At 48.8% G+C, this 16,137-nt stretch overlaps 1 protein-coding gene across 2 annotated transcripts in view; it reads left to right on the top strand.

The window, feature by feature from the left end:
* The first annotated feature begins 7,886 nt into the window (after positions 1-7,886).
* EML1 (EMAP like 1) overlaps positions 7,887-16,137 on the top strand; it is a 124,285-nt gene continuing 116,034 nt past the window's right edge. The window contains exon 1 of one of the 2 annotated variants that reach the window (XM_080593198.1): positions 7,887-8,473. In XM_080593198.1, coding sequence (XP_080449324.1) covers positions 8,446-8,473 — 28 coding nt within the window. In that variant the 5' untranslated portion in view covers positions 7,887-8,445. The remainder of the gene's footprint in view (positions 8,474-16,137) is intronic. The other variant, XM_080593201.1, reaches the window with a different exon arrangement.

Below are 16,137 nucleotides of genomic sequence, written 5' to 3' on the forward strand. Positions count from 1 at the left end.
TCTCTGCCCGTTACTGAGCCACAGCTATTTTCTGAAAAGTGCAGGGGCTTGGAGCTAGCCAGCAGGTTTAGGATTTATTATGGAAGGGACTGTGCAAATCATGTTTCTTGGGGAAGTGGCGATGAAAAGGGACATTGAACTGGCAAGAAAGCACCGGGCCAAACTCTGCCCGTAGACGGGTGGATGCGAGTCTCGGCTGCTGCGGTGCCAGCAGTGTTTGCCTTTCCAAGGGCTCTGGGAAGACGAAGCAGACCTTAGGTAGGGGTCTGGGGAAGGTGTGCCTCGCTCGGACGCTGTGCCCCCCGAGAAGGGAGATGTAACCTTTGGGAAACGAGCAGCAAGGTCTGTGAATGCATGCGTGCTGAAAGGAAAACTGTGCTTGGCTCTCTCTCCCTCCCCTGCCCCCCCCAAAAACTCAGCTCCAAGGAAAAACTCTCCAAATGGAAATACGATTGCCACATTGCCCTTTGCAAAAGAAACAACTTGACATTTGACCATACGTGGAATTTCCTTAGATGTGGGCTCTGCTGCGAGACAGATTGCTCTTAGGCCTCTGCTGCTTTCTAAACTAAAAGAAAAAGATATCAACAGTAGATTAATTTTCAGCCCTGTAGCCTTTGCATTTCTCTGGTCTATTCCTTGCGAACTTAACATCCCATCATTAATAAGGCTCTGTAATGTTAAGTATGGTATAGCAACGTTAACATATGTATAATTTTTGAGGTGAAATGTTGGGAAATACCCACTCACAGTGCTTCAAGGGTGCCAGGATCCCCGACTAGCCCACGTTACCTGCTGCAGCTGTGTCCTGGGACTGCACTTGGGCCCACCTGGCTCTGCTCCGAACAGGCCCCATTGATTACCTACATCCCAGGGTTTGTAGAGACAAGTGCTCACCCGCTTCTACCCGTTCATGTCCTTTCTGCGGATCGATAAAGCTAAGGAGTGGACCCAGGGCACAGCGGGAAGGCTGGCTTGGCTGTGTGCCCAGGGGGGTAAAGGCACTGCTCGGAGGAGGCGCAGCTCAGGCCTGCGCGAGGCAGCCCGGGGGGCCATGAGGCTCCTGACTGCCGCGAGGTGGGAGCCCCTGGCTCTGCTGCTCCCTCCTCCCTGTCACAGCCCTGGGATTCCCCTGAGTGCCCCAGGCAGCAAGTGTGTGATGCCTATGTACAGAAATGGGAACAGGAGACGTCCAGTCCTCAGATCAGCCCTGGATGAGAGCCGGAGTCTGAGAAGGAAGCAGCAGCTTCATGCATCAAATCAGGAAATTCCAAGGAAACTTGCCCCTACAATTTTAAAGCATTAAACCTTCCACCTGTTCTTCCCTTGGCTTCCAGGGCAGGCTGTGGCATTTGCCCATGCATTGAAAGGAACCCTTGCTGCAGGAGCACCGAGTATCCTGAGGAAGATCCTAAAGTATTTTGTCACAGCAGTGACTCCCAAGGCTGGTGGGCACCAGACGAGCCACCACACCACCCGAGCTGTGGGCATTCAGTGCTTCATGAGCATTGAATGGAAACAGATACCCCCCAACCCCCCCCTTTTTTTTTTTTTGACAACAATAAGCAAGTTGGCTTCATTGAGACTTTCCTTTCTGCAAGCAGCACAGCAATTTGACAGCCTGGTTTAGTGACAGCCCGCTTGTCCCTCACCCCTTTCGTAGCAGGACCAGGCTCCTCTGCCACAATGCCTTGGCCTCACTGGGTGACCTTGGGAAAGTCATCTTCCACCCTGCTGGGACTTCTGCATCCCAGTGCTGCCAGCAGGAGACTTACAATTGCCCCAGCAATTCTCCTCACCCCCAACGTGACTTACAAAGTGGTAATAATCTGCTTTCTTTGCTATTCCCATGGAGTCTTGTCCTCCTTGCAGAAATCACCAGCGAGGTCACGGCTTCCGTTAATTGTGGCTGTGTTTATTGTAAGAAGGAGGCGTCCCCGCATGACTAAGAATGAAAACTCCACCCTGGTCGTTCCTGCTGTCAGGCACCCTTGACAAATGTTTGCAAAGAAGCAAATTAAAGTGGGTTGTAAAGTGGATCGTATTGCACCACAGTACGAAATTCATAGATAACCTAATGAATAATTTCCCCTGCTGTTCAGCTCTGATTCCATTAGCAATTCCTTAATTAATTCTGTCTCCTTGCCCGGCAGGCCTGCACCCAGTGCTGTGGAGCCAGCAGCCGCTTTGGTGGAGCACATCAGTGGTTATTGACCTGCGGCTGAAGGAGGAGGCTTTCATTTCCTCACACCAAGTTTCGGTGCTCCCAGGACGAGCCAGTAATTCAGTGTGTGACACCTCACCTTTCTTTATCACCCAGCTGATATCCTTGATCACGGATGGCTGCAATTAGTCCCCAGAGCACTTGCAGCACGTGACTGACGCTATGGCTTTTGCCTTCTGAAGGGATAATATTGCACCTCCTTAATTCCTCTTGGGATTTTCCAGCTCTGAAGCCTTGCCTTTTGTCAGCTAACCTTGGATATATGAGCTGTCCGGGGAACTTATTAATTCCTCTCGCCCCCACCTCCCTGCCCGGTTAGGCTGATTTATAGGAATTTTGGTAGGAACCACTAAAAACCTGGCAGAGCTCATTAATTTGTGAATCTCTTAAAGATTTCCCTTATTGCAGAGACCATCTGTTTGCCCAAGTGTTATTTTTGCAGCTGCCAAATCAGGTTTGCAAGACTCTCACCTTCTCTTCAAACCCACCACTTGATACCATAATATTTACATTCAGAGCTCAACACTCCCTTTTGCACGAGATCTGTGCAGAGCGAATGCAGCTACACTCAGCTGTGCAAGACTCAATCCCGCCGAAATAAACCGCAATAATGCCATTAAAACCAGAAACAGCAAGTTCAAACCTAATTGTTCAATTTCGTTTTTGCGTTTTATGTTCACCACGAGGCTCTTCAGTAACACCTGGAATGTCTGCAGAAGGAAATCCCATTAATGCTAATTGTGGTTGTGCATGAAAATCTGCCACGTATCGATGGGAAAACAGATTCTGCCTCGATCCTCCTGTCCTGGGTGAGTCCTGCAGAGCCTGCCAGCAATGAGCTGTGTGCTTGTATCAGCAGATGCTGAAAGCCAGGTTCCTGCAGTCGCACTCACCTTCTCTGACCGCTTGTGCGGCCCCTTGGGCACCAAGATAGGTGGGCTCGAGGGCACATACTCATTTTGGTATCAGGTGTGTTAGGAGACGTTGCCAGCAGCAGCAGTGATGGCTCGGGAGTCAATTTTATCCTCTATTTGTAGCTTTTATATTTCCTCCCATAATTTAAATGGCCTTTTGTAACTCATCTCCCCAAAATACAACTGCTTATAAATTAGATGAGACTAAAATGCTGCTGAGATTCAGACCATCCACTCTTCTTTAAGGTAAATCCTCTTCCAAGTCTTTGATCTTCTTATTTTATTTACTGTATATCTGCACATTTGCATAAAATGTTCTCTTTTCGAGCCAACAATTGTCACCGGTAAGACTCACATTTCTTGGAGACAGGCGGAATTTCTCCCTCGTTCTCTCTTTGAATGTGCAAAATTATTTTCACTGCCGCTGGGTTGGTGTCACCTGACACAGTTAATCTTCTAATCTTCTCTCTGGGGTGACATAAGAGGAGATGATGGAGACGTTTCCTTTCTTGAATACAAAGCTCAGATTCAATTGTGACTAATGAAAATCTTATTAATAAATAAAATAAAATAAAATAAAATAAAATAAAATAAAATAAAATAAAATAAAATAAAATAAAATAAAATAAAATAAAGTATAATAAAATAAAATAAAATAAAATAAAATAAAATAAAATAAAATAAAATAAAATAAAATAAAATAAAATAAAATAAAATAAAATAAAATACCACCAGGCTGACACTAAGGTCTCCCAGGCCCAAAATGATGATATATCTAGTTCTTGCTGTTACTTTTGTGTTTGCTGCTTCCTGGAGGACTGTCCTAACTGTCAGCTGTATCTTGCCTTTTTTCACTCCCTTTCCCTTCACTGGATACACCCGCACGAGCTCCTGTCAGTGCATCCACTCCTCTTGTAATTACATCATTATACTCCCCATCCATCAAATTGAGATGTGAAAAGGATGTGTCAGAAAACAATAATGAAATAAAATCCCAGTTACTGGGACTTTCTGGGCACGTGGCTCCTAGTCTGAACCTCTCTGCTTTCCTCAGGGAAAGCCAGGGATCGCCGTGCACAACAGCAGCTCTGTAGCCATTTCTCTGCTGTTTTGGTGATAAAGAGCTGAAGCATAATTATTACAGGTATTGCCCTGCCGTTAATTTTACCACCTTCATGAGAGGATGGAAGGGTCCATGCCCTCCCCACCAGCTTCAGGGCTTTTCAAGGGGGAAAGCCAGCCTTTGCTAGGAGATTCCTGACTGTGACTGCCAGCACAAACCAGCACCAGGAGCTGACACTTGAAGCACATGCTGAGTTTTTCAGCTTGTCTGTCTGGGCTGGCAGGAACGCTTAGCTCGTCCATAACTGCTGCAAGCACGGGTGGAGCTCCGTGAATGTCCCACCACCTGGGGAACATACCTGTCGGTGTCACCCACGCACTGATGTCAGCGTGCTCCTATCAGCCTGCATCTCCTTCTCCATCCCGATCTCCAGCCCCATCCCTCCCCTCCCCCTGCTCTCTATGAATCCCCCAGTACCAACGGGCAGAAATCTCTGCACACAGCAGGGAGAAATCCAGTGGAATTTGCATAAATTAGAGGGAAGAAGCGCGTCTCAGCCATTCTCCATTTAAACTGCGTGGAAATCGCGCTGATGTGAGATATAAACTCCTGCCGAACTGGGCAGGAAGGCGTTTGCTTCAACCCTACAGAAAACTGCAGATTGAATAATCAGGTCTGACCTCGTTACCAGAAATTGCTCTCGCTCCCCCTGATTTCCTTCTGCCAGGCGAGAGAAGTGCACAGGAATGAGACCAACCCTCCTTGCTCCTACATCGCTGACAAGATTAGCAAAGCCCTTCCACCAGTAATTTTAGCATGCAGGGTGCCAGATCCCACCGCGAGAACTGCAGCTCCCTGCTTCTCCTGAGAGGTTTGGACCCACCTGCAGCTGTTCAGCAGGAGCAAAGCCCCCGTGGCTCCAGCTGGGAGCTTGCAGGTGAGGCCGGCTCTGCACGGCCAGATGACTGAGCCCTTCGGGCTGCGGCAAAAATCGTTATGAGCCCTGAGAGATTTACGATGTTAAAGACCTGATTTTCAAAGGCACTTAGATCAGAAGCCTAATGGGATGTGTACACTTCTAGGTCAGAAACCCGGTCCCACTACGCGTTGTCTTACTCATTTAGGTGACGGCTAGTGTTTATGAGAGTCTGCTGCTCACTGGCAAACCTGCCACTCGGGCTTACGAGCAGCCATCAGGACAGCAGGCTTCTTGGGCACCGACGGGACTGCCTACTGGCCCTGTCACGGCTGCCCTGCACCCAGGTTTCTCCACACATTTGCTCAGCCCCAGGTTTGGGGTACCTCAAAAGCCCTTTGCGCAGCCCGGACATACTGCGCATGTGGGTTACCTGCAGGATTTGTGGCATAAACACCAGACAAGGTTTTTATTTTTCTTCCTGGAAAGCTCCAGAGAGGGATGTGGGCACTCTAGCAACTGCTGTTGGTGTAAAGAGGCCGTGGGCAGGTACTGTGCAGGGCTCCGTGATGTTCTGTAAGCTTTGCTGAGCACAGTGCCCTTTTTGCCAGGACATGAGCTTGGCACCCTGCGCACCCTGCTGCTTCTTCTCCAGCTCCCTGAAGCGTTTAAAGATGCATCAGGGCCATGCAGCTCTCTTCCGCGTGAGACCAAGTGAGCCCTTTAGGAATTCTTCCATTACCTTCCTTCCAGAGATTAAATTTAGCATTCCCCCGCCTTGTATTTGTCACTGATTTTTTTGCAAAGGAGTTCCTCAGTAAGCCCAAGTGAGAGCGGTTATTGACAGATATTAGCACATTTCTCTCATTAGCTTAAAACGTACTAAAATAATACGCACTTTATTACTCACCTTTTATTGTTTAGTTCAATTTTTATTTTATTTTATTTTATTTTTTTTATCATGACAGACACCAGGCATATTCATAAATTCCCCAAACTTTCTCCTTTCAGACTTAAATTTTCCAGGCTTGGCCTCTCTCCAGGAGCAAGCATGGCTCTTTTCAGCCTGAGAAACAGAGACAGTTGAAAGAAATACTTAGTTTGACTCTCAAAAAAAAAAAAACTTTACGACCTATCAAAAAATAACTCTATAACCAAAATACCAAGGGATCTAAGCAAAAATTTTAATTTAAATAGTCCTATAGTCCTCATCTGAGTAAGCACTGGTGAGAATCATCCGAAGAGCTAGGTGTGCTCTGTTCAACCCCTGACCCTGTGGCTAGCTTCCCGCGTTAGTGGTTCATGGCAGAGCTCTTCCGAGGCTCCGTGGAAGGTGGGTGCCAAATCCTCCTCATGGCTCTGGCAGACGAGCTCTTGCCACCTTTGCTGTAATAGCTGACAATGTTTCTGTCCTCTCCCCCAGACTTTGCTGGCTTCTCTACCCCACTTCCAGAAGATGCTGAGCCCCGTAGCGGACTTGGCCAAGGGCAATGTAAGTGGGGTGACTGAGGCACAGGTTTCTTAAACCGCTGGTGAAGACGAGCTTGCGCCAAGCCACCGGTTTGCGTTTTGGCCTGACTTCACTGCAGGCACTCATCCAGCTCTGCTCGAGGGCTCCGACCTTCCGCAGAGGAGCACACAGCTGTGAGAGGTGACTTCAAAATCAGCTGCAGCTGCTTGCTCCATGAGCATGAGTGGGGATGGCGAGCCCTTGATCCTGCAAACACTTAGGCACATGTTTAGCTTTATAACTGCGAGTGGTTCCAGGGACTTCGGTGGGGCTTGAGGTTCAATTGGCACATAAACGCCTGCAGAGCTGGGAGCCTGCGCTGGAACAGGGTCTAGCTAAAAAGCTTTAATCCACACACATGTCAGAGCAAAACTTCACTGCAGTGAAACTGCATGGGAGGAAGAGTCCTCTGGTCTGGTTTAGGCCTTCTTCTCTCCCCAGATGTGCACTGAGGCTGAGACTGGACACCTCCATAGCTCCGTATCTCCCAGATTAGAGACTGCTCCTTGAGCCTGCGGGCGGCAGAAGGATGTAGAGGATGAGCATGATGCCTTCCCTGCACTCCTCCTTGTGCAGCCTATTGGGCAAAGAGCACAGCCTGAGGCTGCGTTATTTCCTCTCTGGAGCTAGCATCCAGGCGAGTATCTCCAGGCACCTGCAGGAACCGACGCAGAAACAGCCACTGACAAGGGCTGTCCGCTGCAGAGCTCCATGCCAGCAAACCCCACCAGCCCATGGCACTCAGCACTGGGGCAGAAAGTCCCAGGACCCCCATCCTGCTCTGCAGAACATGTGAAGGGAACCTGAGGTGTCCTTTTGGGAACATCTGCAGCTCTTCTAGCTTTTGTAGTCACTGGCCTGTCGTTCTGAGCTGAAGCCATGCTACAGCTCGCCATGCTGCTGAGTGCTTAGAGTGAAGCACCCTGATAAAACTGGTCCAGTTCTTTCAGAGGTGCTGAGCACGCTGAGCACCTAGATTCTCCTTTTCTTCATCAAGTAACCAAGACTGTGCCAGTGTGCAGGGATCCTCACTGCTGACAGCACCTGGCTGAAAGGTCTAGAAATTTCGTATCGAGCAGAATCCATTACCGACATTAAAAAGTTGAGCTGTAGGGGTAGCCATGAAACGCTTCACTCCATCAGAGCTGCATATTTTAAGCAAGCAAAAGTGACAAAAAGTTACGGAGAGATCTGCACTCAGAACATTGCCACTGGTAAACACACACCGTGGGACAGCAAACAGTGTCGCAAGCACCATTTCTCAGATCTTACAGCGCAAACCAACGCGGATTTATTTTTCTGCCCCTGCAACCAGCTGCGCCCCAGCCCCTGCCCCTCTCCCAGCTCCCACCCTCGTTTTGCCGGCGGCTGCAGAGGAGGGGAGCAGCCACCGCCTGCGTCCCCCCCGGGGACAGCGCTGCTCCCACCGCAGCCCTCAGCCCCCTCCTTTGCTGCGGATTCGCGGCTTAGCTCTTAAAAGCCGTTTCATAAATATTCTATGGCCTTTCAGACCGGGTAATGTGCCTCTGTGACATTAAAGAGGAAACTCCGTGAAGGGGAGGGATGACAACAAATTTATCCACCAATAGCACACTCTTTTGGCACAAAAGCACATTCTTATCTTTACATCCCATAATGAGAAGGCAGAGACGGGACTGTTGCTACAGCTCTCTGGGTGGTTAGATGTACCGTGGAGGAGACGGGTGGCTGTAAATCCGTAGATATTTCCCCCCCCTGCCTCCGCCAGCAGAAGGACCCGCGCGGGTGTGTGTTCGCCGTGGTTTTCCCGAGCCCCCGGCCAGGAGCGCTTCTCGCACGATGTCCGACTGCGAAGGACTGCCCGTGGGTAAGAGCCAGATTTATATTTACTGCAGCGCCCCGCCGGCTAGCGCACGCTCTCGGGTTGCAGAGCCCCACGCCAGCTCGCCGGCTGGCCACCGGGAAGGGGTGACCAGAAGCCCCCCGCCGCCAGCCCGGGGCCCACGCAGCCGTGGCGCAGGGCACGGGGCGAGGAAGAGGAAGGGCTGGGTACCGCTGGCAGCTGGCCCCTGGGTCCGTCAGAGGTGAGGGTGACGGTGTCGGTGCCTGCCGTCTCCGTCCCGTGGGGGATTTTTTGGGAACGGGTCCCCCAGGAGCGAGCGTGCCGCGGGCGCGTGGTGGGAGCGCGCTGATAAACCCGCACCAACGGCTGCGGACGCAGCAAGGGCAGATAAATGTACGGCGAGTGGTTTGTGTGCTGAGAGGAAATAGAAGCGCGCCGTGTTTCCAAAATAAGGGCTCTGCGTGTTTTGCCTACATCTTTTGGAGGAGGCTTTTACGGGCACGTATGGCTGTATGTGCCCAACTTCACCGAGGTCAGAAAGAAGCGTGGTTCTCAGCTGCTTTTTTGTAACTTCTGTACGTCTTGTAAACACCCGCTATGCTGCTGGCGTGACAGGAAACTGTTGTCATAATGCTAGTGTAATTCTCTGCCAAGGCATTTTGCTAATAAAGGCATGGACCACTGAAAACAATTTTTTTTTTCTTTTTTGTTCTTGTGCCATGGGAAGCATGGATCTTTTCAGATATCTGTGTATACAGACAAACACTCGCAGAGTGTGCAGTGCTTGTGTTTTGCGGCCTGTGAAGGCCGGGTGTCGGAGAAGAGGGTCTCGACTAAAACACGGGACTACAGAAGGCGGCTGCGGCAGAGGTGGTTGTTTTTTTTTTTTCTCTCTCTGCTTCCATTTTACGAAAGCAACCCCATGTCCAAAAATGTGCAATCAAAACCACTGGAAAATTATAAATTATGTATGCAATGCAGAGTGAACTGCACCATGCACAGCTCCCTGCGCCGTCACACAGCTGCTAGCGCTGTCTGCAGACAGGAGAGGTGGGGATGGGCATTCCTCACCCGCCCTGTCAGAGGGCCGATCTGAGAACCAGCACGGCTTCCCTTCTTCAGCAGAGCCGGCTTTGATTTTAAGGGCCCGGCCTGTGTTTGCTTGTTAAGCACTCTGAGCCGAGGGTGGGATATTTCAGGATGACAGTGACAGTATTTAGCTGGCATCTGATATTACTGATGAAACTGATATTGAGCATGCAGAGCATGCTGTGTGCAGGAGCTCCTGATATCTCAATTACCTTCGCCACTGAGGGCCCGGGAGGTTGCCCTCAGAAAAGCTCCTGTAGGTGCAGCAGCACTTTGCTACGCGGAGATGGAGCGAGCAGAGACGTGTAGGTGCGGACACTGGTCAGAAATGTCCCAGCACAGGCCAGGGGCAGGTGTGCTTCCCTCTGCTCCCCCCAAAATCCTCCCACACCAGGGCCTCCCAGCAGCCTTCCCAGCCCCAGGGCTCGTCCCTCATCTCCCTCTCCCAGTGGCGTGCAGGTTGGGAGGTGGCCCTTCTGCAAGGTCTGTGAGCAGGTCACCTCCCGACGGATGGCTTTTCCTGCCAGTGGGCTATGAAATCACACAACTCCCTTTGTGGTTACTTCTCCTTTACCCACTATTTCAGAGCTTAAAACTTTAGCAGCAAAAACTCCATGAAAAGTGTTACAAGAAACTCAGCATAAAACTTGCTAAAATAATGCTTAGTGTCCAGCCATGCAGAAATACCACTCTGCTGAACCCGATGAGCATAGTAAGATGGGTGCTGTACTTTTAAAACTCCTAGCTTTGGATGTGGCCAGGCAGCATAGCTGCAAGGAGTTGCTGTAGCAGTGTGTATCATGAGCAACGTGGCAGGGATCTCGAGCTCTGTTTATAACACAACCTGGACAGCCGTATGCATGTGTCTGAGCATAAACATGCTCACAACTATAAATAAGTTTAGCCAAAGCAGAATATTAGTGTCAAGCCTACGTATCGCTTCGCCAACCTCCTTGCAAAGAGTACGCCTAATGAACAGCCTGAGAAGTGGAGGTTGTACTTACGTAAATTCATGCCAGGATTTTTACAGTGCTTTCTGCCCACACAAGAATGTAGTAAGAACAGCTGCGTAATTGTTCCCTCAGACAAGCAACCCAGAGGGAAGTGCTCAATACAATCTTTGAATTAAATAGCTGGATGTGAATGGGTCGATACACCAATAATTTTTCAACAAGAAGCTTTATTCAGTAGGAATATCTCACTTCTGCACTGCAAATGGTTATGCAGTTTTTCAGGATGAAAGCACTGGGTTTTTAAATCTCTGGTTTATGTTTGATTCCAGGGTGGCTGCGCTGTTTCTCTGATTTGTAATGGAAAATTAAACATGTGTTGCAAACAAAGTTTTATATTGTCTTTTGAATGTGGCACAGAAGACATAAGAAAAGGATCCTAGCTGTCAGATGGCAGATTAAATCTAAGTAAGCGTTCAGTCATTTTGGACTGAATTCTTACCAAAAAAGGCATTTGTAAGCATTACTATCAAGGTGACCTATTAGTGAGCAGAATTCTAAAATGTACACCATCAATTTACCATTGTAACATGGGCAGATAAAGCAAAAATAAGGATCAGCCACTTCAGGACAATCACACTCCTATTTCTTCACCATTAGCAATTATTGGCATACTGATGCTACCCATTAGTGCTAGGTACATGGATTTACTGTCATTCCTACACACAGATAAAAGAAAAGCACATCAATTATTTAAGTGCTTCCTCTTGTGTGTATTATTTTCCTCTTGTAAGGAGACACAATTTAGTCTCTGTGTGACTGAGCAGCTTTTCACGCACCCAGCGTTTTGATTAGGAATATATGAGTCATGATGGTTCTGGTTCTTAACACAATCCTCTTGACTTCAGAAAAAGCTCTGAAGTCATGCAAAGGTTCTTAAAGTGCCTCTTTCCTTATTTTCTTCTCAAGACTCCGTCGGCCACAGACTGATTTTGAATGGCATGGCTACATTTTTGTGGATAACATCACTGCCACGATAATTCAAGGTATTCAGCCATAATAGATGAGGATTATATTGCTGGAGAGAGTATAGCTCTTTGGATTCCAGGAATCTTGTATGTACATACTTTCTCTGTTATTTACGAAAACAGGGGTAAAAAAGAAAAAAAAAAACAAAACAGAATTGATTTAGCTTGTTCTGCAGCAGGTGGCATGCAAATCTAACTGAATTTCCTTAAAATTCCTCCTAAACTTTTATTGGCATCATTTCAATAGAGGAGGAAATAAGACCTTTCATCTGAAGCATTTTCCTGACTCTTGAGCTAAATACTTCCTTTCAAAGCTAAAATTACACATTTCAAACATGTCTTTAAGAGAGACTGGAGCCAATTTGCTAAAATTGGTGTTTGCAGAATCAGGGTATCCCAGAACCCTCCAGGAATTGAAGTTTCCAGAGATTCATGCGTATTCTGCACTGTCACGGTGAGTCCATTTAGGTCAGCGGTGAGGCTGCTACTGCGCAGAACCTCATTCACCCACACTGTGCTGTCTCTACATGGCTGCTGGGAATTAAAAATGGCACAAATACATTTTTGTCATAAAAAAATCACAGGAAATGGTTTAGCGCATGCATGGGGAGTGGGCCAGCTGAATAAAATTGCCCTGTTTTTACATGCTCAGTACAGGATCATGCTGTAAATTCATCTTTCATCAGATTTGGTAATCACTTTGGTCTCACTGCTGTGGCTTTTAGGGCTAGACCACCAGTTCTGCTTTGCAGTCTAGAGCTTAGGTAAAAGGTCTCAAATACTACTGCCTGCAGGGTGAGACCCTAAGTAAAAGGCAGCACACTGGAGTTATCTTGCAGAATTTCTGTACAGACGGCATTTAGTACTCTAGGTTTCTGGGATAAGCAGGGAACTGGCAAGTTTTTTTTCCCTATATGGACCCAGATACTTGCAGGTTAGAAGTATACTGGCATTTCTTTAGCATCTCAAGACAATGGTTTTTCGGACCCTGACCCCACTGAAGCCACCCGGCACTTTGTGGAGCACTGGATTGTGTCCTCGGAGATCCCTGGGCGATTCCCAGCCCAGGGCAGGTGAGGCTGGGGCTCCCACGGCTGCAGACCTTGCTGTCAAACCTCGCACAGCAAGGCACGAGCAACCCTGCAGCCAGTACTCCCAGCAACAACCAGAGAAAAACACATATAAAACTTTCACCTTCTGGGAAGCCTGGGCTGAAGCCTGAAATTAAGAGTGATTGTAAATGACTGCAGCTTCAGCACAGCCACTGAAGCCGTGCAGGCTTGTCCAGGTCGCTGGGGCCAGATGTCACTGTGGATTACCTGAAGTCTGCCTGCTGGTCTCCTCTGAAGGCCTGAGAGCCCAGCCTTGCTCTTGTCTGCCTTGCTCCATTTAAAGATGCTCTGCAGCTGCAGAGGGGCTGAGAGAAACATCTTAAAGAGGAAACAGAAATATAACAGTCAGTATAAATATTCAAGAAAGAAGCAGTTTCAGCATTTGCCCATTTCATGGGCTGTGCTCTTGCTTCGCCCCCTGATCGCTCCAGGCTCGCTGGAGAAGACTTCATCTCTCTGCAGGCGCCTTTCCATAGGAGGCTGTCCCATCCATGGAGCAGTTTCGTCTGTTTTGGCCGGAGTCCCAGGTGACTTCCTGCAGCCCACGTGGCTCCCTCCTGCTCTCCACTCCTTTCCCAAGAGCTCTGTGCCGTGCTTGCCTGGGCCAGCATCCCGTCCCCTGCCTGCTTGGGCACAGGGGGGATGGCTGAGTCCTGGGAGGGATGGGGAGGAAGGGAAAACCCCACCAGCTCCTGCCGTCTGCCTCCTTACAGTTCCACCACTCTGAGACTGTGCAGTCCACCACTGCTCATACAGACGCTTCCCACTTTCTAAAACCTGCCACCCAAAAGGCATCCCAGCCCTACGATCAGCGTTGTGAAAGACTTCAAGAGAAGATGCAGATGAAAGACTCTGTGTAAGAGCTCTGGCTGGAGCCGGTGGCTTTAGCAGGCAAGAAAGGCCCATTTTGGCCACTGGAGATTTTTGTAGGTAGCATTAAGCACTAATGCCAAATTTTTGCAAAACAAAGTGAATCTGACATGTTCCGTGTTATTTAGCAGGGTTTGTAACTAAAGAATACAACCTCACAGAAACTTTGGGCTTGATGCTTGCACCTCTTGGCAAACTCAGCTCCTTTTGCACTGGGGAAGTCAGATCAGGAGGTGCGTGTTAACTGTTAGGAACAAATCTTCCAGTACACTGTTCTTCCATCAACAAATACAGAGGTCTTTGAATCAAATCGTAGCATTTTGTCAACATTTCCAGTACGTTAACACATTTCTAAAGGCTACACTTTGAAAATTGAAATTAAGTGGAAAGTCAGACAAAATTACTTGAAATTCTTCAGTAAAATAAAAACAAATATAAATCTTTGTGTTCCTTGGTCTGGTTTGCTGCAAATGAAACCGAAATCCCAGAGCTTTCTTGGCAGCTGGGAACTGTCCCTCTGAGCCTCTGAAGGCTGGTGGGTCAAGCACCAGCTCCTCACTCTGCCTCAGCAGCAGTGCAACAACAGGGGCCTGGGCACTGATGGGAGCAACGCTAACGAGAATGAAACTATGTTCTCTGCGTGTGTGTTTTTAAAGAGGTTTTTGAATCTGAGGGTCAGGAAAACAGGCAAGGCAAAGTGAGTGACTCAGGAGCCCCAGGAATCCATGTTTCACAAGAAAAACACCAGGATCAGATTCATGGCAACAAAGCAAGCCCTGTGCAGACACAGGAGTGGGAACCAGTCAGAAATAAACCCGGAAAGCCCTCTCTGCATGTAAGGCATTTCGAGACAGCCCCACGATCCAAAATATCAAAAGCAGCCGAGGATCCATAAGGAGTTAAACCCGCCTGCACCCGAGCCCTGCTTACAGCGGCTTCCCACTGAGGTGGGATGGCAATGTTCAAACACATTGTTTTCAAAGCAGTGAGGCTACAGTGGCCCAGATGAAGTCTCTTATCCGCCTTCTCAGATCTTTTGTAGGCAAAAAAAAAAAAAAGTGCTTTTTGGTCTGGGAGGAAGCTGGGGACTCCCGAGCCCATGCAGTAGTTGCTGCGGCCCTGTGAAAGGGGGGGAGCTGGAGCTAGCATAGATGTTAACACTGGTTTTCAGAAGTCTGAGTTTGCAGAAATGTACTGAAACCATATCTGGAAGAATAGGAAAGATTTTCTTTTTTATGTCTCTCTTTCTTTCTTTTTTTTTTTTTTCCCCTATTCCTTTTTTCCTGAGGAGAGCCACGCTGAGGAAGGAGAGCTCTTTCAGGCAGTCATCAGAGAGAGAGGCAGTTACCATGAATGTTTGCAGCTGGGATGCTGGTTAAGGATCTAGTTAAGAAAATATAAAAGATGCTACATGGCGTGCTAAGGGCTCCTCCTCCCTTGGAGGAGGATTTTGCTGGCAGGAGGCTTTTACTTATCCATCTAAATACTTGGAATCTCTACTTTGTCCCAGGGTCTGTGAGCAGGAGCACTTGCACAGGGCATACAGCACATTTCTTGACAGTCTTAGTCCTTGATGTTTACAGTAACTTGGGGCACGCGGAAAAACAGCTGATGTGTTTTTTCTTTACCTCCCCACCATGCCTCACAACATCTACAGCATAGTCAGTGTTAAGCCATTGGCATTTAGGAGCCATAATTGCATTTTAGCATTTACTTCTTGCTGTCTGGAGCCCTCTCTTGCTGCAGACCTGTTCCGTGGGCAGTAATTTACAGGGTGGGGCACATTTCCTTCGTTTTACAGTTCAGGCTCCAAACAAAATGCCAGATTACCCTCCCACTGACAGGCTCCTGGCAGACGCCAAGCAAGTTGATGGTGCCCAGGTTCACTTCCCCAAAGGGGTCCTGGGCTGCACAGAACAGACATGGGGGTCACTGGGCCCATGGGAACAGGCCGGAGCTGCCGAAGGGCCTGCACGCCGACTGGCAGCCACAGGCACTGCCTAGAGGGAAGGCCGGTCTCCGTGCGGCTCCTCCCTTAGGTGGCTCCAGCCTGGGCTCAGAACATTGCCTGTGGCCCTTGAGCAGCCGCAACAAATTCTAGCAAGGTTTAGGAAAGAGTTATGCTGTCCTCTTCACGGGTACCAGTGAGGCCGCGTGTCAGAGAGGCGGCCAGGCCCGCTCCTCTCAGCTCCCCCCCTGCCCACCAGGAACCCCTAGCTCCTCTCCACTGCTCTGAGCCCATGTGCACGGCTCACGTTTCCATCAGCTGTGGTTGATGGTATTTGAAAGGGAGATGTTTGAGAGGTTTAGGTCCAAAATCCCTTCACAAACCCATAGACGCTCTGTGCAAAACTTGGCATTTCACGTAGTTTTAATTCATTTTGCAGACAGGTATGTTTACTCGCTGCCTGCAAAGCAGAGGTGCCCACTTTGCCCTTTGTGATGTGCTCTTCGTGGAGCTGCAGGGTATGCCGTGGCTTTGCCCGCACCCCTCCGTCGCACCGTGCCCCTACCCTTGCCAGCACCCAGACAGCTTGCGTGAGGAGGCCTCGCTGGCACAACCAAGGAGTGAAAGCACACAAAACCCACCAACATACGAGGTCTGAGCACCAAAGTGTTTTCCACAGATACTCAAAAAT

This window comes from Anser brachyrhynchus (assembly GCF_964034855.1).
Source record: "Anser brachyrhynchus genome assembly, chromosome: 5".
Classification (NCBI taxonomy): Eukaryota; Metazoa; Chordata; class Aves; order Anseriformes; family Anatidae; genus Anser; species Anser brachyrhynchus.